Source organism: Gossypium hirsutum, chromosome A05 (genome assembly GCF_007990345.1).
Source record: "Gossypium hirsutum isolate 1008001.06 chromosome A05, Gossypium_hirsutum_v2.1, whole genome shotgun sequence".
NCBI lineage: Eukaryota > Viridiplantae > Streptophyta > Magnoliopsida > Malvales > Malvaceae > Gossypium > Gossypium hirsutum.
The window spans coordinates 19,400,521-19,428,431 of record NC_053428.1 but is presented as its reverse complement, the minus strand read 5'-3'; the positions used below and the strand labels follow the sequence as shown (position 1 = coordinate 19,428,431).

At 34.5% G+C, this 27,911-nt stretch overlaps 4 protein-coding genes and 1 pseudogene across 11 annotated transcripts; all 5 read right to left on the bottom strand.

The window, feature by feature from the left end:
• Positions 1 to 692: 692 nt before the first annotated feature.
• LOC107960400 (J domain-containing protein required for chloroplast accumulation response 1) lies at positions 693 to 5,392 on the bottom strand. Of its 7 annotated transcripts, XM_041113854.1 has the most exons (9): positions 4,092 to 5,392; positions 3,181 to 3,871; positions 2,822 to 3,094; positions 2,654 to 2,725; positions 2,353 to 2,414; positions 2,064 to 2,129; positions 1,889 to 1,966; positions 1,456 to 1,632; positions 693 to 1,049 (listed from the first exon to the last, which is right to left on the bottom strand). In XM_041113854.1, the coding sequence occupies exons 2-9, from the start codon at positions 3,773 to 3,775 to the stop codon at positions 1,011 to 1,013; spliced, it is 1,362 nt and encodes a 453-aa protein (XP_040969788.1). In that variant the 5' UTR covers positions 3,776 to 3,871; positions 4,092 to 5,392; the 3' UTR covers positions 693 to 1,010. The 7 variants fall into 7 exon arrangements, with proteins under 7 accessions (XP_040969788.1, XP_040969784.1, XP_040969789.1 ...); XM_041113850.1 differs by having other exon boundaries at positions 2,654 to 3,094; XM_041113855.1 differs by lacking the exon at positions 2,064 to 2,129.
• A 305-nt stretch (positions 5,393 to 5,697) lies between these two features.
• Positions 5,698 to 9,809, bottom strand: LOC107960399 (probable protein phosphatase 2C 55). 2 transcript variants are annotated; one of them, XM_016896737.2, is made up of 7 exons: positions 9,507 to 9,809; positions 8,263 to 9,150; positions 7,843 to 8,167; positions 7,265 to 7,414; positions 6,555 to 6,845; positions 6,190 to 6,278; positions 5,698 to 5,951 (listed from the first exon to the last, which is right to left on the bottom strand). In XM_016896737.2, the coding sequence occupies exons 2-6, from the start codon at positions 8,988 to 8,990 to the stop codon at positions 6,258 to 6,260; spliced, it is 1,515 nt and encodes a 504-aa protein (XP_016752226.1). In that variant the 5' UTR covers positions 8,991 to 9,150; positions 9,507 to 9,809; the 3' UTR covers positions 5,698 to 5,951; positions 6,190 to 6,257. The 2 variants fall into 2 exon arrangements, with proteins under 2 accessions (XP_016752226.1, XP_016752225.1); XM_016896736.2 differs by having other exon boundaries at positions 5,698 to 5,945.
• A 383-nt stretch (positions 9,810 to 10,192) lies between these two features.
• LOC107960402 (cytochrome P450 734A1) lies at positions 10,193 to 12,629 on the bottom strand. The gene is made up of 4 exons (XM_016896742.2): positions 12,003 to 12,629; positions 11,311 to 11,555; positions 10,850 to 11,213; positions 10,193 to 10,768 (listed from the first exon to the last, which is right to left on the bottom strand). Exons 1-4 carry the CDS (start codon positions 12,489 to 12,491, stop codon positions 10,349 to 10,351), a joined length of 1,518 nt encoding a protein of 505 aa, XP_016752231.1. The 5' UTR covers positions 12,492 to 12,629; the 3' UTR covers positions 10,193 to 10,348.
• A 3,276-nt stretch (positions 12,630 to 15,905) lies between these two features.
• On the bottom strand, positions 15,906 to 18,671 carry LOC107960403 (cytochrome P450 734A1-like; annotated as a pseudogene).
• A 1,045-nt stretch (positions 18,672 to 19,716) lies between these two features.
• Positions 19,717 to 22,778, bottom strand: LOC107960404 (zinc finger protein GAI-ASSOCIATED FACTOR 1). The gene is made up of 4 exons (XM_016896744.2): positions 22,197 to 22,778; positions 21,657 to 22,053; positions 21,303 to 21,535; positions 19,717 to 20,660 (listed from the first exon to the last, which is right to left on the bottom strand). Exons 1-4 carry the CDS (start codon positions 22,342 to 22,344, stop codon positions 19,951 to 19,953), a joined length of 1,488 nt encoding a protein of 495 aa, XP_016752233.1. The 5' UTR covers positions 22,345 to 22,778; the 3' UTR covers positions 19,717 to 19,950.
• Positions 22,779 to 27,911: the final 5,133 nt, after the last annotated feature.

The following is a 27,911-nucleotide window of genomic DNA, read 5'->3' as shown; positions in this document are numbered from 1 at the left end:
TTAATTTTATAAAATGGTTTACATTAGTAGTGGATATTTTTATAAAGTAAAAAGAAATTACAAAAGGTGAAATTTAAATTTAATACATAATAAATCTTCAACATTTTAATTAAAATTTCGTATGCTTTTTTTTTTTATATCATTCTGGATTTGTCACCCTTACAGTGAGGCAGCTACCATTCAAGTAACAGCTGATTACTATATATTGCTTACTATAATAAGGACAATGTAACGGGCAAGGGAAGAAGATGGTGAAGGTAACACAAATTATGGCGCAGTGTCTGTGGTAGTAGCCCCAAAGATGACAATCTTTTTTCTTTTTGGATGTATTTGAAAACGACAAGTGAGTCAGAGTCAAAACGCAACAGGCAACATAGTCATGACTGTGTCTCTGCACACATGAAGCCGATTTGCACCTTATCTGGTGGACCCTTTTTCTTCTCACTCTGATGGATCATCAGATAATGAAGCCAATGCTTTTAGGTTTTTAATCAATAAAATTGCATGCTTCATTTTCATATTACTCACACAATACTTAAAATTAACCGATGACTTTTTTCCAAATTTTCCAAATTCAATGGCCGGTACAAAAATATCAGTCAAAGTTAACGAAAGAGGAGCCTTTGCTGCAGAAAATATTCTTCACTATAAGATGGTAGATGCCAGAAAGATGGGTAAATGAACACGAAGAATTGACCACCCGTAAATCACCTTTATATTCTTTTTAGGCCATTACAATGTTCAAACAAGGTGAAATACCCCCCTTCACTTTAATTTTTTTGCAGAAACTGCAAACTAATAGGTACAAAGAAGGTGATAATGTTAAAAAGTTCTGTTCTTGAATCACATGCCATTGCTCAAAGGATATATGCATTTACATACATATACATATACATATACATATTAAATTATCTGTTAATTCACTTATTTTAGTTGTTCTTCTAGTGTAACATTAAACTTGGAAAACTCGGATTTCTGTCAAAACTTAATCGAATATAGTCGTGGGATAATCACACCGGACCGAGTGAGTTGAAATGAGTCCATGCGTCCTGAAAATTACAAGCAGACATTAAGGAATTAAAGATTGACAAATTTAAATGCTATTGTCCTAATAAGAAGAAAAGTTGGCCGACTAAACAAACTGTGGCCAAACAACCGGTCATCCCATGTGTAAGAATTTTCAAACTTGTGGAAGTCCATAAGGGATCTGCCCAGAAATGTTCGCCCATTTGTCTTAACTTGGAGACAATTTTAAGTACAATAATTGATCATATGAAACAGATTTGGCAAGCCAGCATGGATTGACAAATGGCTAATTACTTCTGTTGTCACAGAGAGCTTGTTACATATGATAGAAGTGTTCATTGAGAATACACATATAAAAGACCATTCATCAAGAATCTATTGAATCAAGTCGACGCCATTTCAAGAAATTTATGCAAATTTATATATTACCTGCAGAATATCGAAGACTCGTTGTGCAAAGTATTTTTTATCAGAGGCAGCACCCTTCTGCTGTAGCTTATCTGGATGTAGACACAGTAGAGCTTTTTGGTATGATCTTTTCACAGATGGTCCTTCAATTATGTCCACGAGAGGCACCGGCTTCCAACTGCTATCGGGCCAAAGAACCTGTGTGTACGAACACAACCGATGTTAGTCTTTTAAGAGACAATAGAAAGTTCATATTGGCCTCAGGTTCACATTTACATCAATGAAATACTGGACTGATAAATTTGAAATGAACTGTTGGGTTTTCGACCAATGGGGCTATGCCTAAAGCTGCTGAATATTTGAGGGCATTAATGAAAGTATTGACTTGAGAGTAATTCAGTGAAAACATGAGAGACAGTTTTACTTGAGATGAGATGGATCCGTTACTACTTACATATTGTAAGGTTGACAAAAGCGAACGAATATTGCCTTGTTTTCCATTTGACCATTGCTGTATTTTATCATCTATGGCCTGCATTAAATGAGTACCAGCTGAAAGATCTGAAGCAACATGGATGTATGTGCAATTGGGCATAGGTTATAAAGCTATTTAGTATAATCTCTATTACCATGATTTCTTCAGGATCAATGCCAAATTGTGACAAAATTTTCTCTTCTGGCCTAAGTTCTTCCACCTGGTCAAAAGCCAGAGTGGACCAGCTCATTAGAGGTTCAGCCAAAATTATATCATTCCTCCTAACAAGTAACCAAGTAACAAATAATTCAAAGGTGTATAGTTTGGAGCTCCGGGGCCAATTTACTTATTAACCCTAAACCTGGTTTTCAGATTAAAATGCTGGATTCATAATGTCATTGGAAGTGTATGTTTGAACTCATAGAAATGGATGAGTCGCATACCAAAATGTAGTTATCAAATGACTCTGCTGGATCTTCAACAATAGTCTTGGAGCCATAAGAAACTGATGCCAACAGAGTAAGTGAATAATCAGTATTGAACATATGAAAAATCATGGTGTAGTAATTGAAAGAAAGATCAAATTATGTAGAAATAGAAACTATTTGATCGTAGCAGTTCATGTAAGTAATGAACTTGCCTCTATATGTGGTCCAAAGCACCAGAAGCAGATTATGCAGAATTCCAAGAACATAATGAAAAATAAAATCCCATATAGAGTGAAAGGAGAACAGATAAACTAACCGGTATCATTCACCGAGCGATTGATGTTCTTATCGGATGCACCTTTACACATGTGATTCACAGCAGGAATATCTGAATATGATTTCTTCTTTAGCACATTGTTCAAGTGAATTTTCTCAATCCTTTTATTCATGCTAATACTTGGTTCAATCTCTGGCTGGACTGTACCTCTTTCCTTCCGACTAGAGCCATGATTCTCTGGTAGTGCGGTGTCCGGTCTAGGTTTCAATGAAGCATCTTGGTTGAAAATTTTGATGAATTCTTTAATCTTTCCTCTAACTCTGGCTTTTGTATCATCCCAAGAGTTCCTAGGGGAATGTTTTATTCTTGTTGTACTGGCTTCTACATTGTTTGAAGTAACCCTTTTCTTTACATCTTGTTTCTTGGCACTCATTTTAGAAATGTCTTTCCTTCCACAATTTCTAGTTATCTCATCATTGCCTATATATATAATTGAAGGAAAACAATACAAGAAACAACACATCAGCACCAAAACACATAATGTAGAAGTGGAATATGAGACTAACCTTGTTCGTCATCGTAGTCATTATTGAAAATCAAGTTCAGAGGTTTCGGTTGAGGCTTGTGAGTTGCTTTTTCAACTGCAGAAACTTTTCTCTTAGAAACATTCTTATCAGTGCTTTTATGCTTGTTTATGATTTCTGACTCGGACTTGGTAATGTTGCCTTCCTCGATAACTTGACCGGGCCCTACATCTTCATTTCTCGAATCAATTAGCGAGCCTACATTTTCACTCTTGCCGTGCTCTCCTCTAAAAGATTTACAATTATGCAGTTTATCTCTTGGTTCCTTTGCTTTGCTTTCACTTGTTATCCATCCATTAGCACTTGAGCACCTCTGCAGTTTATCCTTCCCTTTGAGTCTATCACTTCCCCTTAAAGGAATGGCTACTGGTACGCCTCCCATGTTTGCCCATTTGTATATTGAGAAGTGAAATCGGCTGCCGTTTTTCGAAATCTCCAAACTACTCGAATCTCCATTCGAATTGCATTTTGTCTGAGTCTCCACATGCTTAGTTGGGTTTGTCGACTCTCTCAAATAATTTAAGCCATTGGAAGCCCCATCCTTGCTTTTAGATGTGGTTAAATTGGGAAGGTCCATTTCTTTGCTCACTTTAGAAGGAAGGCTTGGAAGTCAGTTAATGGCAGCAAAAATAAGCCATTGGAGGAAACATGAAATCAGCTGGGTGAATTAAACCTGTTAAATGCCAAGTTTACTTCTTTTTTACCATAGAATACGTGGGAATGTATATAGATGCAACAGAAACATTATAGATACAAATGCAACTGAAACTAGAAGATTAAAAACATAACTAAGAAACAAGAAAAAAAAAATCTGCAAAAACTGACAATATATATTGATTATGATCTTGTCTTTTTGTCCGGTAATATGTCAAAAATATGAAGGCAAGCAGTACCTCGATTGAGCAGGGAATGAACTGCCAAAAGGTTCAGGCTTTGGTGACAAAGATCTAGCCGGTTTTATTAACTGTGAACTTGGTGCAAAAGGGTCATTCATTTCATACTTCCTTGAAGAACTCGATGAATGGTTCCCTTGAAAAATATCATGGCAGAAATCACTTTTCGAGCGTCTTATCCGGGCCATCTCTTCTTCACCGAACACTGGCTTTTTGCTGAAACAAGACCATGGATTCTGTGATGATGAAGCAACAACCGGTTCATCAGTTCTTTTGAAGGCAGGTGATGAATGATCAGTGTTGTTTTCAGTTTCACCAAAACCATATTTTGTTTCTTGAATTAGTGGCCTCCTCGGTGCGCCACCGAAGACATCATGGAAGTCTATATCTGAGACTGAGCTTCCACGTGGCATCTCCGGAGAAGAATTGAAGCCCTGAGTGTAGCTTGACGACTATAACCTGAAAGAACACTTCCTCTCTGAGAAAATCTCTCTATTTTGGGTCTTTAAACTGTCAACAAGCTTCCATAATTAGTTGAATCAAGTGGTACAAAACTAACATGTTTCCCATTGATGAAGCAAAGGGGGTTTCTTGAGAAGAAAATAAAATGTTTTGGTAGAGAAAGTTGGAGGAGGGAAAAGACAAAGACAAAGACAAAGACAGAGTGGGCATAGAAAAAAAAGCTTAAATGTTCGAGAAGTTTTTATCAAAGATTTGAAGCCACAAATCATCTGTGGGTTAGAGTTGAAAAATGGTACAGAAGAAACAAAGGGTAGGGTGTTACAGTCAATCATGCGTCATTGAATGAACAATTTTCAAAATTGTTGAAGGTTATTTTTTGGCGTTACAAGGTTGAGTCTGAGTTAGTTTTCCGCAAACCCATCCACATGATTTTCCTTTTTTCAGTCCTAAGATCTTCAGGATGAAGGAAAATAATCAAAGTAATGATGTTTTGGTAGAAAAGTTCATCCAACTTCATAAGGACCCATGTGGCATGTAATTGATGCTTGGATGGTAAAGAGAAATCCCAAATTCAAATAGAGAAAAATGACCAGAAAAGATCTAATAAATTTGGCACTAGTATAGGGTTAAGGGGTTTGCATTGCATCAATACAGGGCCTACCTTGAATGCAAAATGCCTCCAAATTTCAGATCCAACTGGCAAAGATTAATGTAAGTAGGTTGTGTGCGGTCGCATCAAAAATTTATAATCAAAGACAACAACTTCCTATCTTGTGACACATAGCTCACTTATATAAATTTTGATCATAATAGATAATGCAAAATTCGAAAATTGACAAATATCATAATTGCTTTTATAGAGTTTGATAATTTCAAGTACTATTTGCAACAAATTTAGAGCGAATTTGAAGATATTAAACCTCAAATATTTATAATCCAAATCCAATTAATTTCTCAATCTACCTTCCATGAGCAGTTTTGATTTTCATACAGCGGAGAACATACATTGAGGAGGCTTGCTTGATTCAGTGCTTCACCAGCATTCTATTGATCATTGAGAAGAGATGGGATCAAATATTCAAACTGCTTTGGCGATAGAAAGAAATTATCCAACGTTGTATGGCAAGTCATTCAATCTTTCAAATGAACAGAAGAGTCCTTTGTTTACTGAGGATTTCGTATACTAACGGAATGATATTAGTGTATTATTTATTATTAATTACAATAATGACAGGTGTTGAACATGGAGAGCATATCATCTCACTTTACTCCACGAACATAAAAGGAATCAGTGACAAAAAACCAAATCAAACAAAAGACAACTGGATAGCCACAAATCAAGCCAGCCAACTCAAGTTTCCTGGCTACAAAAGCTCCAAATCCTCATCAAGCCTTGTTCTCGCAAGAAGAAAAGAAAACATGTATTATTTGCATTTTCAAGTAACTACAATGGATACAATGTAACGAAATGATAATTAACAAATACAAATGTCAGATTATTTATCACATCTAATTTTAATGCTTATGTATCAATGATACTTATTAGCACAACAAGAGGAATTCTCTTTTTCCTCCGAAACCAAAATATTTGGCAGTACTCCGGGAAAAAAACTTGGCAGTAATTTTTTATGAATACCTGAGTAAATGGTGTCACTCCCGATGTTCATTTCCATGTAGGTCAACCGGAAGGCAACTGCTCAGAATTCAACTCTTTTTGCTTGAAGCCTAAAAAGCAAGGGTAATTAGGTAAACAAAAATAATAAACTCTATTAATGACAAACATTAAACGAAATCCAGCAATTTGAAAGGAACAGTCAAATCATGTGTTAGGAAAGAAGAGCATGCAAACATGTTTTTACCAGGAAAAAAAAAAGAGTTTTTATTAGAAACTCTCAAACGCAACAAAAATTTTAACCTTATATTCATTTCTCTTTGTATTTTGACTCCCCTAAAATGGGATAAAAGAATTTAAGATCAAATGCATGAGAGAAAGAAACATACTTCATCAGAGCTAGTAACATATGATACAACAACAGTTATGTCATCAAGTTTTCCACCATAGTAACGGAACCCAGCATCTTGAGCAGCAGTTGAGAAAGGAGTTTGTCTATCTCTAGCCTGTGCTCGTTCTCGTGCCAATGCTGCTATCTTCTGAGCAGTCACTTCAGGCCCAAAACCAGCTCTCAGTGCATGAACCACCACCGCAGTAATTTCATTATTGTACAAGTTATCAAACAGTCCATCTGTGCCAGCAATGATAACATCTCCTGGAGCAACGGGAACTGCAAAGATCTGATTTGAGCAGACAATTTAGATTGTTCAGATATTTCATAATCAATCAAATCATTGAAAGCCTCACATGCAATAACCAAGCCAGAAAATTTATTGTTCAAGACAGAAAAAGGGAAAGTATAAGGTGTAAAAGATGAAACACGAATCAAAATTGGTAAACCAATGCTTAATAAATAATTTAGATAACTATCAGTTCTCGAGAATAAAACGGTATCCTCTAACATTTAGATATTTAAGCTATTAACCACAGTAAACATTCAGCAAACACAACATCTAACATGTCAGGTCCACCAAAGCAAACATCCATCAAACGTAGACGTTTTTCTCATAAGACTACACAATCAACATTTATTACTTCAAGAGTTGCAAGAAGTTATCTTTTCCCAGAATATGAGCACAAGAGGAACTTGTATAACTACCTGACCGGAGCTAGGTAAATCAGCATTATTTCCACTCTCAAGTTGATATGTGAAGTTAAAATCATGCTGCTGAACAGGGGATCTAAATATAGTACATCCATCCCGAACCACCATAAAACCACTGTCCCCCAAGTTTATAGCATGAAGTCCCTGCAGGGAAAACCCAAAAAATTGAATATACTATCCAGCGAGCAACTTCATCCATTTATTCCAAGAAAATAAAAAAGGGTAACTTAAGCAGTTTTGCTCGAAGAGAAATGTAGAGTAACAACAAAGCCTCAATTCTCAGACCCCACTCTTCATCATTTCAAGTTTTGCCTCATTAACAAAGATTTTACCCCCTACTAAGGTCATATGCTATGGAAAGTTTCTATGAATTGCCATTATGTGGATGGAATCCCTTACAGAAACTTTCATACAAAGATGTCCATTGTAGTCACTAATTTTTAGTTCATAAAGCAGATTATTGGTTTAGATGAGAGAGCTTGTGTTCAAAACAACTATCTCATGCAAAAGTTACTCATGTTGGAATAAGAAAACGGTACAAGATAGGCAACCATAGAATAGAAATGGCTTACCTGGTCTCCAAGTGCTATGACACATGCTGTTGAGGAGCCTTTTGCCTTTGTGCTAGAGTGAGCTTTCTCTAAGACTCTTGCAGGGTTGATTGAACCCTTAGGCTCCTCTTGGATAGCAGATACAGATTTAGACATGAGCTCCCTAGAAAACTGACCTGCATCAATACCCAGATCAGCCCAGCCACCAACTCCATCCGCTAAACCTATTGCTTGTTCATCCGCGCATATGAAATGAGCATCCTCTCCTCCAGTATCTTCTTTATCAGGATGGGGAAGATAGCAAGAACCTGAGAGCAGCTTCAGAGTTTTGCCAGCAGAAATCTTCCTGTCATGATTGTCAAGCACAGTATAAATATAAATTGCTTAAAAAATATTGTAAGATTTAGTAAGAGGAAATTCAAAACTGCACAGAGATCATACTCTTCTGAACTGGGAACCTGTTCTTCACCTCCAGAATTATCAAAGGAAACATCACGGGCTGTCCCAGCTGATAAACAAGAAGGCAATGAACCATGGAAAGCCCTTGAACCTGACCCTGAGGAAAGATTACAGTTGCACCATCTTTTTCCAATACCATGCAAGAACTGTCCATAGATTGCATAATTGTTAGGTTTCTCAAGACTTTTCAAACTTATTCTAGGATGTATGCTTCTGTTGCCATAAAATATATCAGCACTACTTGCAGACGATGAAAGGTGCCCATGCTTTAACTTCAATGAATCAACAAATCCACCAATTACAACTCCACAACTAGAAACAGCCATAGGACTACTCTGACATTTGCTCACAGGTGGTGCTATTTGGCTGGAGTCAACAAGTGCACAATCAATATGATACCTACAAACCTGGAAGGCAGGGCCTGAAACAGATGGAACAGAAACAGTTCGAGAAAATGCGCCCACAGCAGAAATGTTCCTTCCACGATTAACTGATAGAGAATCTGAGCATGCAGCCAAAACTGTCCCACTTGGCAAAAATCCTTGCAAATCAGCATGTCCTGAGAGTCTTGAAGAATGAAAAAACCTGTAATTTCTAAACCCTAGCTTCCCTTTTCCAATCAGAATTTCAAGTGAATCTTGTAGCTTGCATTCCGTTCTCTGGATTCCATTCCGAACCGTACTCAGTTTCAAAAACAAAGCAGATGGCATCCTATCTTCTTAGGCAAAGCAAATTTGCTTCAAACCGTCTATTTTACAGAGAACGCAAAAGTCAATACCATATGAAGAAAAAATCTCCAAACTTTTTTGACACATCTAGACCATAGATAATCCTTGCTCTCCCTTTGAAAAATAGCAGGAATTACGAAACCTGAAAAGAGAAGTGTCGGCCGATAACAAGTTAACAATCAAACTAGATAAACAGAAACAAAAATAGACAAGAAACAAGATGTTGAACGGTAATACTGCAAATATCAATTATACAGAACATAGGAAAGTACGTAGAGCAAAGATTACCAAAGCTTAATTTAAATTCAAAATTGATACGTAACCTAAATCAGCCAAAGAAAGGAATCAAAACCTACCCAGATGATAAATCCAAATCAGTTGGTTAACATAACTATCTAACAGACAAAAGGAGAAAAAAATCATAAATTCCGTCAAACCGAAAATTTCAGAAGTCTACGCTCTAAAAATGAAAGTTAAATTAACAGGCGCGAAACTCACCTCTAAAAAGGCATCAAAGCCAAGCATATAAAATCAAAGTCCCGAATCCCCAAAAGTTCTGGGAAACTAGAATGAACCGGTTGTTTGGAGGGAAGGGCCGGAAACCGGTTCTGTTGTGGATGTGGAGTTCACTTAACGAAATCCAAAATAGAAGTCGAGAGTGTTCTGAGTTGGCGGGGAGCTACGTCAATGAAACCCTAAAAATATTTTCGGGAGGTAAAGTGGGAATCAAAAGCCGCCAAATTCCCTTATTCCTTTTTAGGATAAGAGTAGATTTTTAATGTTGACCAACTAATTGCGTACGTATTGACGGATTTGACTCGATGGCTTCGATTATATTCGGGATCTCGACGAGGATAGAATTGTCTTTTGTCATGTTTACTTGAATCATCCAAATACCAAATGGGTCGGAGGAAGATAAATGGACTATTTTTTTTTTTTGAACTTCTATTATTAGACATGAATTTGGATGAATTACGTATCCCATCGTCCATGTCTTGTACGTATCGAACATAATACTGATGTGATAGAAAGTACTAGAGAAAAATAACAATTAAAATTTGTTATTTCATTCTAATTTTTTAGGCGTAAGTTTTCATTTAATTTTCTATAAATTTCTTCTTTTCTTGATGTTGTATTTGGATTATTCAGCATTCAACTACAACAATGGTGGCTTCATACTTGGGAGACAAAATTGGAGTGGTTTTTTTTTTTGCTGGAATTCCCATTTAAGGAAACGCTACATCAATCTCACATAACAACAACGAGTCAGTGTTCACAAAAGCCTTGAAACCATATATACCATCTTTTGCATCTATTTTACATCGATAAAGAAGAGCTCTTTATTTCATAATCCTTGTCAAGCGTATCTGAATACCATACTGAGGCTGCAAGGTGATGAACAACATAGGAGCATGAACATACGTTGAAGACACTGCCAATGAGTATTGCCGGATAATCATGGCTAGAACTATTTTCATCTCCGCCATGGCTAAATTCTGCCCAACACAAATTCTAGATCCCAAGCCAAATGGAATGAACGAGGCTAAGTGCTTTCGTGGTTCTTTGAATCTTGAGGGCTTGAATTTGTTAGCATCTTCTCCCCATATATCAGTGTCACGATGAACAGCACTCAGTGCCAAATAAAGCTGTGTACCTGCAGGAACATCAAGCTTTCCTAGCTTAAAATCCTTGATTGCTTCCCTCATCAACATCACTGCTGGAGAGTATAGCCGAAGTGTTTCGTTGACTATCATGCTCACCTGTTCATTGAATCGTTTATGCAATTACATCTCTTAAACATGAATCGACCAGAACCTGAGAAATCAATTGATAGAACTTACAATTTTTAAGTCACTCAAATGCTCTACAGCTGGAAGCATATCGGTTCCACATATGCCAAGCACTTCGTCTCTTGCTTTATCTTGCCATTCCGGATTCAATGCCAAAAGCAGAAGTGCCCATGATAAAGCATTAGCAGCTGTTTCTTTCCCTGCAAAATAAAAGGTCTTGCATTCGTTTATAATTTCTTCCTCTTCTAACCTCTCTTCTTTATCATCCTGATTCCTATATGAAGACATCAAAAGACTGAGTAGGCTTGAAGAGTTTTCTCCTCTCTTGCTGTTAGACCGGATCAGTGCCCTTACAGATTCACGAGTTTCATTTTCTAGTCTCCACCTCGCTCTATTATTTTTAGTAGGCAAAAACCTTGCACAACAATTACTTAAGCTTTTTAGTACAATATAAATATTTACATGAAGAAACTAGTTAATTTCTTACGAAAACTGAAATAAGAAAAGGTTACCTGAACCCTGGGATATAGATACTTCTTATCGCCTTTGAAAATAACTCCATCTGCTGTTCTTGTAGCATAAAGATACGTTTTCCTTCTTCAAAACTGCTACCGAATGCTGTTCTGGATATAACATCAGCTGAGAGGTTATGAAGTTCTTTGTTCACTTCCAATTCGAATTCATGTCTCCCACCTCTTTCTTCCTCCCATTCTTCAAGCATTTTCGTAGTAGCAGCTACAATTTCGGGTACCCAACCCTGCAGTTAAAAGGAGTTTTGTTCAAAAATAGTGTTAGTTTGAGTTACATGCATTGATAATCAAGATTTTCACCCCCTTTTTAAGGATGTTGTAGAATTCCACTACACTAGGTTTTTACATTCACAATTTTTTTCATGTCAATGTCTGTAACTTGTATGCATCACGTAAGCCCTTGGGCCAGACTTAGGCTTGTTACCATCAGCACCAACCCAACTGGAGGGTACAGTTTATGATTTCAAGACAGATACAATCAAGTGAAGTGAGATACAAGGCCCACGACTAAACTGTACCATAGATACTCTGTCTCGGCCATAAAAAGGGTACAGTTTAGATAACCCTTTAATTAAAACAAGATAGAAAACTTTCACTGAGCTGATAAATCATTGAATTTGAGCCCATAATTTTTTTATTAAAAAACACAAGTAGTATGAACAAAGGAATTTTACCTTAACTCTTTCCATGTTGAAGGCTTGATTTGCAATCCTCCTATGAAGGGCCCATTCTTCACCTTTCAAACCAACGAGTCCCTGTCCGAAGAGCATCCTGGACATGGGGTTAAACCCGAGCTTATCAAACGACCCGGTTGTGTTCATGGTAACCTCCTTGATCATATCAGGATCCGAAATTCCCAGCCTGGGTTTTGACCCGAACCAATACAGAAACGGCGTCCCATACATGCCGGACCACCTGTGATAGAGCGGAGCCACGCGGTGGAGGACATCGTGGTGGTCAACTGAAGCTGGCTTCAACTTAGCTTCTTTATACAGACGTTGGATCTCAGCTGAGTTCCCAAAGATTGGACGGTAGCCAGGGCCCCTTACTCCTTGTTTCTGGAAATGGTTTTGGATCCTCCACGGGATCCATATGATGGAGTAGACAAATTTCAAGACACAGATGCAAAGAAACGATATGAAAAGGAGAGTTAAATGATTCATACTTCAATAATCTTATAGTATCTCTAAAGAGTGTGGCGTAAGTTGGGAAAGATGAGGGAGAGAGCTGTTAATGGTGATAAGTCACATGGAGCGTTGAATATCTAAATTATATTTTTAATTCTGTAAAGTAATGCCTGCTTTTCAACAACTGTTGGACTTACATAGTCTACTTGTAGATTATTAAATTGCAAACGTTTATTGGCTTGTAAGCATCATATTCGGCCCCAAGTTTTCCCATATACAAGTGATCATTTGGAAATTGATCACACGATCCCTAGTTTCCCGCTCTTTTCTTTCATTATTTTATATTTGATATACGGCTTAGTGATTGTTATATTTGTTAGGGGTGTTCATTCTATAATGGATTCGAGCTATATGGGTTATTTGTTTGTGGTATGTAAGTTGAAATGATTTGTTTTTATCAAGGGTATATATGGTTTAATTTGAGTTTTAGGTTATAGTTTGTTGTTTTATCTTGTATTGATAATTAAATTTTATCAAAAAATAATGTACATTGCATTATCAATGGAGAATAAGGGATGAATCTTAGAAATAATATTGTTGGGAGGAACAACCACAAACTCCGAACATGACTATAAAACGAACATAAAAAATATATAAAAATTAGATGCATTTGTTATCCGCGTGCTCAAGTTGGTTGAATTTTTTAAATTTCTTTAACTGTTAATAATAATTCGATTTGTTTTTATTTGATTTTTTAATCAAAGATAATTTTCTAAGTAAAAAATTTTTATATAGTAATTTTTAAAAAATCTTTTATATAGAATTTTAAAGTATTTTTACTATTTAAAATATAAAATATTTTTTATATCATAAAAAAATTAAACTTATTATGAATAAAATAAAAAATAAAATTCCATTTGTTTTTGTATATCTAAAGGTAAAGGGACACCAGTTCAAACAAAAGTTAACAATTAACCCAACCCTACCTTGTAATAAAGTTGTTCCAGCCCCACCTCTAACAAAATTTTAGGCATTAAAATACTAAAAATTTGGGCCCAACCTCACTTATATTAATTTTTTAAAATTTATATGAAAAAAATTAAAAATATAATACACTAAATGCACTAAAAATATTAAAATAAATATTTTTCAACAAATTAAAAATAAATTTTTAAAAAGTCTTTATACTTGAATAACACTAAGATAAACACAACTTAATAAGCAAATGTCTCTAAAATAATAGCAAAATTAACTTTAAAACAAATGTTATATAATATTCAAATATTAACAACAAAATAGTCTCAAAATAATAGTGAAATTGTAGTAAAATAGTGGTAGAAAGTGAGAAAACAAAAAAAAAAACAACATGATTTTTTTATTGAAAATTCGAGTCAAACTAGGATCGAACCAAAAAACCTTACTCAAGGCTTGATCTGTTTTCTAAATAGGTCTTGTTTTTTTTGTCAAGCTCATTTTTCAGATAAGTCTTCAAGCCAGGGCAACTCTATCTTGTAAACAGGGATGAAGTCTTATTGCTTAGCCAATATTCAATCTTTGTAAGCAAAGTGTTGAAGGCAAAATACTATCCTAATTAGCGGCAGATGGTAACGGTGGCAAAAGGTGGCCTTTCCAAATTTTGATAAATTTTAATATTTCTTTAATTATTTTGAAAATTTTAATTGAACTCTTCTAAATTTTTTTAAAAATTCTCATTAGTCTTATAATTTTTTAAATATTTTAATTAAACCCAATTTTTGTTTAAAAAATTATTCTCATTAATCTCTTAAAATTTTTGAAATTTTTAATTAGACCCACAAAATTAAGTCCCAACATCTACGACTCATCCTAATATAGTTTTTTTTTAAGTTCAAAACTCGGCACCAGCCTTTCATTTATTGGTGTAGTATTTGAGATTAAAGGAGAGTGGAAACAATACATCAATACGTACATAATTCAATAGGTGGATATCTGGCATCAATCCTAACCAACAGTTACTTAATAGAACGATATTTAGAGTGAAAAACTAGTCTAATTAAAGAAATATTTGAGGCCAAAATATCCAAAAAAATCCCATGCATAATCATGTGTTGGTTGAAAAAGACATATGGTGAAAAATAGGGGTGAATATTTGATCGAGTCGAGTCGAATCGAGTTAAAAAATTTCGAGTCAAGTCGAGTTAGCAATCCTATTATTTATACTCAATGTTGCGTTTACATAGACAGATTATTTAACTAATAGACGAAGTATAAGATTATTTAACTACATAAATAATATAATGATTTTGCCTTTTAACTCAATGGGTAAAAACGATGTAATTTTCATTTTAGCTTAATGATTTTGACTTTTAACTTTTAAAAAAGTAAATATTTATCAAAACGGCATAGTTTTGCCTTTTCTTATTCGGAGTTCCGAATAACTCGAATTGTGTAATTCATATTCGAGTTAAACTAAAAAACTTAATTTTTTATTCGAGTTGATTCAAATAACTTAATTAACTCAAATAACTCGAACTATTTAATTTAAAATTTAAATTTTTTATCAAATTTTTCGAATCGAATTTTGCTAACCTTTAATAAAAAATGTATAGTGTCCTAAATGTGGCTTCAATGATGAGAAAAAAGAGAGGAAAGGCGAGAATAGTAGCTCAAAACAACAACAACAACAAAATGGGGTGAAGTGTTGGCCGCGAGAGCAAGTCCTATGGAAGTGGAACATATTGCAAACCCATCAAAGCACTTGTTTGTCTGCTCTCACTTCACTTTGCAAAAGACTTGAGATTTGGGAATGTCATTGTGGAAGGAGTGTCACTTGCTTTGATCAAATGGTTGAAAGAAGGATTATTGTGTAGATCTAATATTGTAAGACTCATATAAGATGCAAGACATGAAACCCTAATTTTCTTTTAATTGCTCCTTCAACCACAACTGAAGATGAGGAAATCTATTAGCTTATGAATTGAGAAAACTGGATATTAAAGAGTTGGGATAATACAATTTGGATTGAGCAAGAGGAGTTTGGTTCAAGTCATCCTACATTCGGTATAATATTTCTATTTTTAGTGCGTAAAGATTATTTTGAAACAAAAATATTATATTCTCAATAATGTCAAAACTTTACCACTGATTATTTATTAGATATTCATTTTATAATTTAATAAAATTTTCTTACATTTGCATCAACTTTGTAAAACAAGACAAATTCTATAATAATGATAAATTGGTATAATTTACTTTTTAAGTAATTTTATATTGTATGAACTAAAAAACAAAATTTTACGTTAATCCATCTAATTGAATCAAACCTAATAATATAACATACTTGATAATTTATTTATTTTTATATTTTGATAATCATTTTACCAAATAAAAAACTCTTTTATGCTTAACCAGAAGAAACTGTTGTAGAACACGCAAGAGATAATGAAGGAAAACAATAAGAACAAAAGAAGCTGAATTGAACTGATTAATTATTTCTGAAACCAACAGAATATTTTATATAGGTTTGCATCCAATGACAAACCATTACCCTTAAAACTAAGGACACATCCCATGACAAACCATTATATTAAAAAATAGGAACAACTGATTAAATTAAACATTTAATAAAGGCTCAACTATTAAATCAACATAAAACAATTAACTAGACCAACAGACGATACATTGCTAGTGTTGCTACTTTAACAAGTATTACGTCAATCTCTTGTAACAACTACGAGTCAACGGTCACAAGAGCCTTAAAAAGCATACCCTACTTTGCATCGATAAAGAAGTGTCCTTGTGAGTATCTAAAACCCATTCTTTATTTCATAATCCTTGTTAGGAGTATTTGAACACCATATTGAGGTTGCAGGGTGATGAACACCATAGGGGCATGAACATATGTTGACGACACTTCCAACGAGTATTGCCTGATTATCATAGCTAGAATTATTTTCATCTCCACCATCGCTAAATTCTGCCCAACACAATTTCTAGGCCCCAAGGCAAATGGAATAAACGAGGCCAAATGCCTTCGAGGTTCTTTAAATCTTGCGGGATTGAATTTGTTAGCATCTTCTCCCCATATATCAATGTCACGATGAACAGCACTCAGTGACAAATAAAGCTGTGTACCTGCAGGAACATTGAGCCTTCCTACCTTAACATCCTTGAGTGCTTCCTTTATCAACGACACTCCCGGCGAGTATAGTCGAAGTGTTTCATTTATTACCATGCTCACCTGTTCATAGAATCATTCATGCAATCATATCTCTTTGATCTTCAACATGAATCAATCGGAACCTGAGAAATCAATGGATAATAAAACTTACAATCTTTAAGTCACTCAATTGCTCTGCAGCCGGAAGCTTATCGGTTCCGCATATGCGAACCACTTCGTCTCTTGCTTTGTCTTGCCATTCCGGATTCAATGCCAAAAGGAGAAGTGCCCATGATAAAGCATTAGCAGCTGTTTCTTTTCCTGCAAAGTAAAAGGTCTTGCACTCGTTTATAATTTCTTCCTCTTCTAGCCTCTCTTCTTTGTCATCCCGATTCTTATACGAGGACATCAAAAGACTAAGCAGACTTGAAGGGCTTTCTCCTCTCTTGCTGTTAGACCGGATCAGTGCCCTTACGGATTCACGAGTTTCCTTTTCTAGTCTCCACCTCGCTCTATTATTTTTAGTAGGCAAAAACCTTACACAACAATTACTTAGGCTTTTTAGTACGATATAAATATTTACATGAAGAAACTAGTTAATTTCTTACGAAAACTGAAATAAGAAAAGGTTACCTGAACCCTGGGATGTAGATACTTCTCGCAGCCATTACGAACAACTCCATCTGCTGTTCTTGTAACATAAAGATACGTTTTCCTTCTTCAAAACTACTACCGAATGCTGTTCTGGATATAACATCAGCTGAGAGGTCATGAAGTTCATTATTCACTTCCACTTCGAATTCATTTCTCCCACCTCTTTTTTCCTCCCATTTCTGGAGCATTTTCGTAGTTGCAGCTACAATTTCAGGTACCCAACCCTGCAGTTAAAGAGAGTTTTGTGCAAAAATAATTAGATTTAAGTTATTGGGGAGATAGTACCAGCACTGTGTTAATGTATTGTATCAACTGAAATTGATTTATACATTAATATTGAGTATATAATTCAGATTCAGATTTATTTTTGCTTACGTTATCTAATAAGAAATTATTTAAAATAACTAAACATGAAATTGTTTTGAATTGAAATGATTAAAAAAATTAAAAACAAATTGTAAAACATTTTGAGATGGATAAAAACTTACTCAGATCGACTTACCTGTTTATAAATCATTGAATTTGAGGACCACAAATGGATTAAGGACTATGTATGGACAAAAGGAGACAGTTTTATTTTACCTTGACTCTATCCATTTTGAAAGCCTGGTTTGCAATCCTCCTATGCATGGCCCATTCTTCACCTTTCAATCCAAGAAGTCCTTGTCCGAAGAGCATCTTGGACATGGGGTTAAACCGCATATTCTCAAACGACCCGTCCGTGCTCATGGCTACCTCCTTGATCATATCAGGATCCGAAATCCCCAGCCTGGGTTTCGACCCGAACCAATACAAAAACGGCGTCCCATACATACGGGGACACTTATGGTAGAAGGAGCCACTCGGTGGAGGATATCGTGGTGGTCAACTGTAGCTGGCTTCAACTTTGCTTCTTCGAACAAACGCAGGATCTCAGCTGAATTCCCAAAGAGTGGATGGTAGCCAGGCCCTGTTACTCCTTGCCTTTTGAAATGGTTTTGGATCCTCCGTGGGATCCATATGATGGAGTATATAAATTTCAGGACCGAGATGCAAATTAATGATATGATGACGAGAGTTATAGGATCCATACTTCAAACTCTGAGCTGGGAAAGATCTTGGAGCTTGGGGGCTGTTAAATTGTAGATTGGCCTTCATTATTATATTTAGAGTCGACAATGGAGATTATTAAATTGCAAATGGTTCTTGTCTTATTGTGTCATGGATGATGATCCTGCTGTGTAGGAAAAAGTGGCAATTACAATCTCACCTCACCTGCTAAGATATGAACTTTGTAGCTTTCATATTCTCGCCTGAGTCTCCCCAAACTATAAAGGAATTATTTGGCAAATCAACACTTATAATGCCATATTATTCCAGCATACAACTGCATTTTCCAAGATTGAATAGGGCATGGGTTCGAAGTTTGACTCCATTTGCTTCGCTTTTACCACATTCTTTTTTTTATTTATATTTTATCTATGTTTTCCAAGATTAGACAGACTTTAAATAAAAAGATAATTATGATTAATTTATTCATTTCTCTATTCAACTTTCGTACAATGTAGATTATTTCAATATTATAATTAATGTGGTGGTGTCAATATCACTTTCATGGCTTCCCAAACAACTATGAAAACTGTGTTTAAATTTAATTATTAAATTATTGATGTGATGCAGTAAAAAATTAATTAAAATCCCAAACAAACGACCATCATATAGCCAATTAGCCAAGTTATTCCAAACATGAGCTTATTGATCAACGGAAATATCTTAGCTTGAGATTAATCTGTTAAGTTCATTGTTATATTTAGATTGTTCAGCATTCAAGTACGACTATAACAATAATGTGAACTTGTACGTAATTTGTTAATGGAGTGTTAAACTCTGACTAATCAAAACTTACCAATATAAAAAAAAATACTCCATAAAATTCCATGGGGAAAGGCAAATAAAAGAGAGGGTTTTTCCCCATCCCCCAAAATTCCATTTTAAGGAAACCCAGCATGTAACAAAAGCCAATGAAGCTGAGGAAACAACCATTTGTTTCTCATTTATCTATCATATACTAGAGTCGGTGGACCAGGTCGAATTTTCCCACTCTCTGCATATATTTTCTGAAAGCGTAATGGTTTGAAACGCAACCCCACCATCCATAAAAACCACAAGGGCCCAGCTGCCAGCGTACACATGCACTTACGGCTTGCCAACTCACGTCATTAAATGGGGTTCCTCAGTTCTGAAATCTCTGAACTCCAAACTCCAATGGGTCCACCGTCTCCTGTTTAGAAATTGACTACCCATCCCCCCTCATTTGACCTACGCTTTTACTTCATCCTCATCTCATCGTCATATATATGAACTTAAATTGGGGTTCGACGAAAGTTGGCAAATTGTTTTAAGAATGTTATGTTGAGTCCATTTTTGGGAAACTGGACCCTGAGTCGACAGTCAAATTGGAACTTGTAGGTGAAGCCAACAATCAAGAAATAAATAAAAAGAAAAGGCTGTATATAGTAGCATCATATTTCGTGCTACATTTGCTAGCTGCTAACTAGAGGAGTTCCTGTACAACCTTTTTTCCCCACCCATATCTTCCAGGTTTTACCTCAAAAGGAAATTAACTTTAAAAGCAAGTACTAACAAAAGGAAACCCAAAATTAATGTCTAACTCTAACTTGTAATCTCCTTCTTTGGGTTCTAAGCACCCTAATCTCATTTTCTCTAAAGCATGGCATTGGCTGGGCCATTGGGTTTTCTTTCAGCTCCACCTTCCCAGGTTTCTCTAGGCGAATTATTACTCCCTCCTGCTCCGTACGACGTGGCGGTTGCCGCTCCTACATTGAAGCCACCCCCAAAGGAAGTGAGCAACGCGGATAGTCCACTTGAGGAAGCTCCGCTGTCGGCCATGCCGAGGCCAAGAAGATCGAGCGTTGTAGGCTTGTTTCCGAACAGCGAGGATGAGCCAATAATGGGATTGGTTAACCCAGAACTTCCGTTTGAGGGGAAGCCAAGGCCGAGACTGGCTGTTGCTGTATTGCTCTCGGACTTAACGTTAGGATCTTGACCAGCAGGGGAAGCTGATGATACTGCCAAGCCTAGACCTCGAAGCAATGAAGGGTTGGAAGCCGCGGCACCCATTTGGGCAGCTTTTTGTAGCAATGCAGTAGCGGACATTGCTGGCTGGGGAGATGGAGCATAGTGGCAATGGTCGTTTTCAGGTCCGGCAAAGATGGAGGAGCCATTGTTGGATAGGTAGAGTGGAGAGGAAAGCGAGAGGGATGTGCGCTCCAATGGTGTCGTCGCCTGAAGGAACGACGAGGGTGCTGAGATTTTGGATGGTTGAGAGTTGGGTGCAAATATGCTAGCGAAAACATTAGTGGTTGCTGTAGTAGCTGCTGCTGGTGAAAGTCCCATTGGATTTTCTGGTACTTCTGTAACCACAAATACACATAAAATAAGATTGTAAAAGCCATTGACAAAGGAAACAATGATTAAGAGATTAAGGTAGCAGAAAAAGAACAAAAAGATGAAACCCAAGAATAAAAAAAACAATGAAAACATGGTGATTAAAAGGGAGAAGACTTTTCTGTATGCCCTATAAAACATGAAAAGCTTTGAGAAGCAAAAGCAAAAGGCAATAATGGCTTCCTTTCTTTCACTGATCAGTGCAGCCCTTTTTGCTTTTTGGTCATTGAGATTTACTTATTGAGACACTGTTAACTATCTCGCTCGTGAACATCTTTCTCTCTCTCTCTTATTCTTCTTCTTATTAATATTATTCCTCTTCTCTCTCTCTCTCGCTCTCTCTTTACCTACCACATTTGTTAGGTTCCCTAAGACTAAATATCCAAACGAGAACGACAACAATAACAGACAAAAGAAACCACAACTTTCATTTGAATGGACTCTCACATAAACAAAAAACAATTTCAAAGCTAAACACCCTTCAGATTATCTTAACTTTGACCTATATCTAAATAAACAAATGCAAAAATAGCGGAGAATCCTCAATATAAAAGTATATATACACAGTTTACACACACATAGAAAGACCCATGCTAAATTTTTTTTACCTGAACTCTGAATTGATAAACCCGGTGAAACTGCGCTAGTGGTAGACGGTGTTAAAGGCTGAGGTGGTGGCAATGTTGCTGCAGCTCCTCCTCCAACCATAGTGGTGTTACCACTTCCATTTCCGTTCACGTTTTTGTTTCCTTCAGGATTAGCAACACCTATTGTTTGGGTCCTCACACTTTCCTCAGCTAACGCATCGCAGAAAGCTCTATGCGTTATAAAACTATCCCTCCTTCAAAAGCAAAAAAGCATCATCCAAAGTTAAAACCCAGAAGCAGAAAAGAGAAAAGAAAACGTACAGAGTTGAATTATGAACGGAAAACGGATGAATAATTGTAATTTGGATTACGTACCTAGAAAAGATGGTGCCACAATCGCATTTATATTCTCGGGTGCCGCAAGTCTTCATGTGGGCCTTCCAATCGGACTGAACGGCGTACTTTTTAGAACACCGCTCGCATTTCCATTTCTTTTCCCCGTGTTTCCTGCAAAAGTGTTTCTTGATACCGGTGAGATCACCGAGGGCTCGAGCAGGGTTGTGGTGGACGCAACTCGGCTCGGGGCACACGTAGACTCGCTTTCGAATTTCTTTGCTTGTCCTTTGGCGTAGCTTCCATGGTAAGTTATGGCCCCGTCGGTGGAGTTGCAGGTTTTGATCACGTTGGAAGCCTTTGTTGCAGATCTCACAAACGAATCGGTTGGTCGCCAGTAGGGTTTTGGGAGATAAAGCAATCACCTCAGCATCTGGATCTGAAAAATGAATCAAAAAAGAAAAAGAGATGATCGTATTTTCAACATTGCCAGACAACAATAAATAAAACCAGGAAAATTAAAATTTAAAATTATTGAGATGAAAGAAAAAGGTGGACTTTTGACTGTTCTTATAAATTCACCTGGCATCCCTGGAAGATTTCTTTTCTTCTTCGGTGGTCCTCCGCCTGTGAGTTGATTGTCTTGAATCTGATTACCTAGAGAAGATGCAGTGGCTTCTCCAGAAGCTGTAGAAACAGTCATCGCCGACGAATTTTCGAGCTCTACCATGCTTTAATTAAGTCCAAAACCCCCCAAACAAACCTTTTTTTTTCTTGTTAATTCCTTTGTTTTCAGCTAAAAACGAATAGAAAAACCCAGTTTTACAGCAGGCTTCGATTCAATAATTCACCGGGAATGATGGTTTGGGCTTCAAAGATTAAGAAACTGTTTTCACTTTTCGAAAGAAAAAGACAAAGTTTTTAAGTATATGGCTTTCATCTGAGTAAAAACAAAAACGAAACTAAATAAGCCCCCCCCCAACCCACCAAGATTCAACTAAGTCGTCGTTGAGTCAAGACCGGAAGAGCACGGGGAGAGGTCCCATAAGGCGGCTTCATTTCTATTATATATACATACAGATAAATAGAAAGAGAAAATGAGAGAAAAAAACAGTAAGCAGAAAAGGAGAACGAAGAGAGAGAAAGAAAGAGAAAATTTGAATGTAAGTGAAATAAAAAATTAAAAAAATAGTTAAAGCGGCGCCAGATTTAACCATGGTTAAGTTAAGATATCAGCTGTCCTTCAACTCCAAGTTCTGGCTGCGTTTCCTCATCTGACCGTCCACGTGTCGACTTTTCCTGCTTGCTGACATTTGTCGGGAGCAGTCGGGACTAGGCGGTGCTTGTCGTTTTGTTAGAAAAGCCAATTTTTTTAACTCATTCCTCACTCCTCGAGAACTACTATTATTTTTGCAAACCTTGTTTTAGGCTCATAGTGAAAAGTCCATTATACCCCAAGGAGAAACTAAAATTCACCGTCCTCGAATGATGATATTTGGGATTTTCATGCCAATTCAAGGTGCGTTTTCTACAACTGAGTGATGATAATTATAATTATAGTTAAAGAGAATATAATATAAATAAATAAACTGCTTTTTAAAGTAATTGTTTTATTTATATTTGATTTAACAGTAATGGCATGCGAAGGTGCAGATAAGGACGAACAATACAATGAGACAAACCTGAAAGATTTTGGTCCGGAAGTAAGTGGCTTTCTCGTGATTATTCTCAAAATTCTTGTCCGATATTGAAAATGCGGAGACAGGTGTTTTTCTTTTTCGTTTTTGTATAGTACCATATGAGAGTATTCACGTCTCTTCGTCAAAATAACCATTATGATTTTTATGGCTTTCCTTTTCCTGAAGCTTTTGGTAAAATATGAATGTATTTTTCTTGTGTCGACGGAAATGGGTATCGTATCGTATCGTATCGTATAGTGAAATACCTTAGAGAAAAATAGTAATTAACATATTTTGATGTTTTTGAAGGAATTTCGTAAAATTATTTTTTTTTCATATAAGTTTTGTTATAATGGTGTAGTCCGTACGTTACCGTATATTGAGGACGACAAATGTCTATGAAGCCCTAATATCTGCTTCAACATTGATTGATTCTTCTGCAATTTTGTTTCAAGGGCATTGATGATCTGTTTCATGAATTATCATGGCCTTTTATGCTGTTTTATAATAAGATCAAAGATTGAAAGGCCACCCAACCCATAATAACGAGGGCCAAGAGAACCGCCAGATGTGTGGAGTTTGCTTGTTGCGATCAAATAAAAAATATTTAAATTTATATTTAATATCTTTTTTTATAACTATTATATTTGAAGTAACGGACAAAAAAAAAAAGAGAGGGGAAAATGAAATCTATTTAGGAAATGATCGGAAAGTTGAATCCCACGTTGAATATATTGGGCAAACACGTTTTTCTTGTACCTACATTATTCATTTATTTTTAGGGTAAATTATAAAAATAGTTATTTTTATTTATCTTAAATTATATTTGAGTTATTTATATTTGAAATGTTACGTTTTAGTCACTTACGTTATTATTTTGTTACGAGGTAGTTACTTTACTGTTAAACTACGTTACCTCCCTAACAGTAGTCCTACGTAGTAGTCCAAATAAATTTTAAATGCCAACTTAGATGTCCAGTTGTTTGGGATGAAAATAAGTTTTTAATTAAATAAATTTAATTTGAACAGCCACATAGGATATTCAAGTTGGCATTTAAAACCCATTTCGACTGCCACGTAAGACTGTCATTATAGAGATAATAGAGTTTAACGGTAGAATGACTACTTCGTAATAAAATAATAACATAAGTGACTAAAATGTAACATTTCAAACATAAATTATTAGAATGTAATCTAAAGCAAATAAAAGTATTTATTTTTATAATTTACTCTTATTTTTATTTTATTTTTTCAAAAATATCTTCACAACCTAGCCGGGTTTACACCCAAAGAAAAAAAGAAGCTTTCCGGCCTAATTACTAATTATGGTTTAAATATTTTAAAAAAATATAAATATAATAATACATAAAATATAAGTTAATTTATAATTTTAAATAATTAATATAAATATTTCACTTTCAACAACACAAAAGTGTAAAGTAGAAAACATTTAAAATTCAATTTTTTGCATTTGAATGAAAAAAATATTCTTTTAACACTACTTTAGATTTTTTAAAAAAGAAAATGTTTAACATGATTTTTTGAGGTTAAAAAATGGTTCTGGCCCCAAAGTGAAATTTGGAGTGTGGTGCCAAATGCAGGAACTTTGTTCAAATAGGAAGTTTAGATACGTATAAAAGGTAGTGAGAAAAAGGCACCGGCCTTTGCTTAAAAAGTTGACTCAATTTGGGTATGATTGGCGACGTCAACGTGTGTTTAAGTCATGGACGGCCCAGATGGATTTTCATTAAAGTTTAATTATTTAACTTGCATTCTTTTTAATGTAGTGGGACCATGTTTTAATTGTTCATAATCCACAAAATTATTGAACTTGGGATAATCATTTCATTTGGCTTTCTTTTAAGTTGCAAATGCCACCAACCATAAAAACCCAATTATTAATTTCTCTTTCAAAACATTACTAGATTTTTATTTGTAATTTATAAGAAAAAAATAGTGTTTAATTTAGAAAGTCAATTTTGGTTTGATATTCCATTTTATTTTCTTTCTTTTTGAAGGTATTATGGGTAAAAAATTGAATGCAATAAACACATCACATTATTTTGTATTATTTATAAATTATTTAATGTTATATTAGTATTTTTTTCATGTTATTAACCTATTATTTTGATAATTCTTTTAACTTGAATATTGGACTCTCGACTTTTCATCCAATATCTTAAATAACATTTGATTTAAGATCCTAAACTTTAAACTTTGAAATCCTAGACCCCAAATTAAAATTTAAGGTTTCGAGTTCCTATTAAAAAAATTATCAAAATAATGTGTCAATCACATAAAAAAATTTAAAATTATATTAAATAATTCGTAAAAGATATAAAATAATGTGACGCCTCTATTTCATACAAATTATGACGTGGTTTTAACATGAAAATAGCAAAATATAAAGCAAAGCAAGGTGTAGCAGAAGTTTTAATAATGGTTTTTAAACATAGTCAAGAGTCGGCTTGAAAAAGAAAAAGGGACATTGGCTTGATTATGTTTAAAGTAAATAAATAATTAAATTATTATGAATTATAAAAACATGCATCATCAATAAATTAATAAAAAAATATTAGAAGTCATTAAAAACAAATATAGGTTTTATGTTTTTCAACCATAGTTTTTGGTCAAAAATAAATCTTTAATTAATTGGGTTCCACCGGAAAAGAAAAATTAAAAGAAATCTAACCCAAAGATTAAATAAGGCTAAAATTAGCAAAGGCACTTGTTTTACGTAGTTTGGCAAATAGTACATTATATGCTATTAGTTTGGATAGGCTGCTAGAAAGATCAAAGGGAGATTTCGTAAGAGTTGAGCCAATCAAGTGTTTCAAAGGTGGAGCCATGCTTTGCATTAATGGATAATATTTTTTTCCTTTTCTTTACCTTTAATTAATTTTAGAGTTTGGGATCTCATATTTTAGAGTACCTAATTTAAGACTTGAGTAAATTTGATTAAAATCATCCGTCACATCAAAAAATTAAAATAAGGTTACATTTAACAAGCCTTTTTTTTTTTAACAGAAACAAGCTTAATTTTTGGATCTTAATAGTATGGTCTAACCAATAATAATTTAAGTCCTTTAATAAAAATATATTTAAAAATAATATATAATAAATAATAAAACAAATAATTTAAAACTAATTAATAATAATACATGTAATATGTACAATATTAAAATGAAAAAATAGATTAAATTGTGAGTAGAACAAAATTTAAACATGAAATACATTAGATTAAGAATATTCTCATCTGGTTACTAGTGTAATAATATGAGGAAAAAAACTTATTTATTACATATATTTTACAATAGTTAGAAATAAAATAGAGAATAATTAGTACAATTTTAAACTTGAAATTAGCAAAATGAATAAAAAAATCTTGTAAAATTAAGATTTTTTTAAAAAATAAGTCATCAGAGTAGCTAAATATTACTAATTGAATTAGTTTATTGCTAACTCGTATACTAATACATGCATAAAAAATAATACTTCTATCAAACGTAGCATTAAATGCACTACAATTGTTAATTATAGTGTTGTCATTAATCTTGAATTGATGTTCAGTTAACTTGTGACACCGACTTAATCGATAACGTTATCAATATATAGAAAAATTTCATGACTATGTATTAGTTGAGTGGCAAAGTTAAAGTTTTATTGATTCAAATTTTATGGGTTCAAATTCTACTATATATAATTTTAAATACAAAAGAAGAACATTTTCATAATTTCTTTAACTGAGTTGATTTCAAATTTACTCATGACACCGACTCAATCAGAGGTTTAAATAATAACGATTATAACAACCTAATTTTTAGTGGTAACAGAAACGGTGATTCGAGGTCACCAATTCCAATGAGTAAGCTCGTAAATTTTATTATTTAGTATTTACGAGTCAATTGCGGTTTTAGGAAGATTTTTTTGAATTAGTAATTTGTGTTTTATAAGGATTTATTATGTTAAATGGTTTAGAAAACGAGGTATCGAGACCTCGATTCTATAAACCAAGCCGTAAATATTTACAAAAATATTTACAGAGTGTCATTAAGGTATAGTAAAGTTTTGTTAGAAAATTTTAACGTTTTGATAGCTAATTAATTAAAAAGACTAAATTGAAAAAATGTGCAAAACTTGCTAAAGTGATTAAATAGCATAAATGGTAAATAAGGGAGGACTAAAAGGAAAAGTATACCAAGTGGAATGGATGAGGCGGCATAAGTATGGAAAAAATAATAAAATCATGTGATTTAAGGGCAAAATGGGAAATAAATGAAATTTAAATATCAAAATGAAAAACCTAAAAGTTTTTAGACATTTTTTTCATCGATTTTCTGTCCAAAAACACCATTGAAGAGCTGTAAAAGCTGGTTTTCATATTTTAGCTTCATGTGAGTTTAATTATTGTCTTTTTCTTGTAATTTTTGTATTTTTAAAACTTTTACAGTTAAGTCCAACTAGCTATTTCATTAGTTTTTTATTTTATTGAGAATTTTAAAAGTTACCATTGATGAATACTGGATATTTTTAATGAAATAACATAGATTTAGAGCTTTAATTTTGTTGTATGATGATTTTAATAAGCGATTTTATTAGATATTGATTTTAGGACTAA

Coding starts and splice junctions, on each gene's coding strand:
- LOC107960400 (XM_041113850.1), bottom strand. CDS start 3,775: ATGGACCTTCCCAATTTAACCACATCTAAAAGCAAGGATGGGGCTTCC. Junction 1,967..2,063: donor TTGATCCTGAAGAAATCATG/GTAATAGAGATT, acceptor CATTTAATGCAG/GCCATAGATGATAAAATACA. Junction 1,050..1,455: donor GAGTCTTCGATATTCTGCAG/GTAATATATAAA, acceptor TGTAATTTTCAG/GACGCATGGACTCATTTCAA.
- LOC107960399 (XM_016896737.2), bottom strand. CDS start 8,990: ATGCCATCTGCTTTGTTTTTGAAACTGAGTACGGTTCGGAATGGAATC. Junction 7,415..7,842: donor TCATAGCACTTGGAGACCAG/GTAAGCCATTTC, acceptor TTTTCCCTGCAG/GGACTTCATGCTATAAACTT. Junction 6,279..6,554: donor ATGTTACTAGCTCTGATGAA/GTATGTTTCTTT, acceptor CTTGCTTTTTAG/GCTTCAAGCAAAAAGAGTTG.
- LOC107960402 (XM_016896742.2), bottom strand. CDS start 12,491: ATGAATCATTTAACTCTCCTTTTCATATCGTTTCTTTGCATCTGTGTC. Junction 11,556..12,002: donor TCAACATGGAAAGAGTTAAG/GTAAAATTCCTT, acceptor TTTTAACTGCAG/GGTTGGGTACCCGAAATTGT. Junction 10,769..10,849: donor ATTTGAGTGACTTAAAAATT/GTAAGTTCTATC, acceptor TTCAATGAACAG/GTGAGCATGATAGTCAACGA.
- LOC107960404 (XM_016896744.2), bottom strand. CDS start 22,344: ATGGTAGAGCTCGAAAATTCGTCGGCGATGACTGTTTCTACAGCTTCT. Junction 22,054..22,196: donor AAATCTTCCAGGGATGCCAG/GTGAATTTATAA, acceptor TTCATTTTTCAG/ATCCAGATGCTGAGGTGATT. Junction 21,536..21,656: donor TGTGGCACCATCTTTTCTAG/GTACGTAATCCA, acceptor TTGCTTTTGAAG/GAGGGATAGTTTTATAACGC.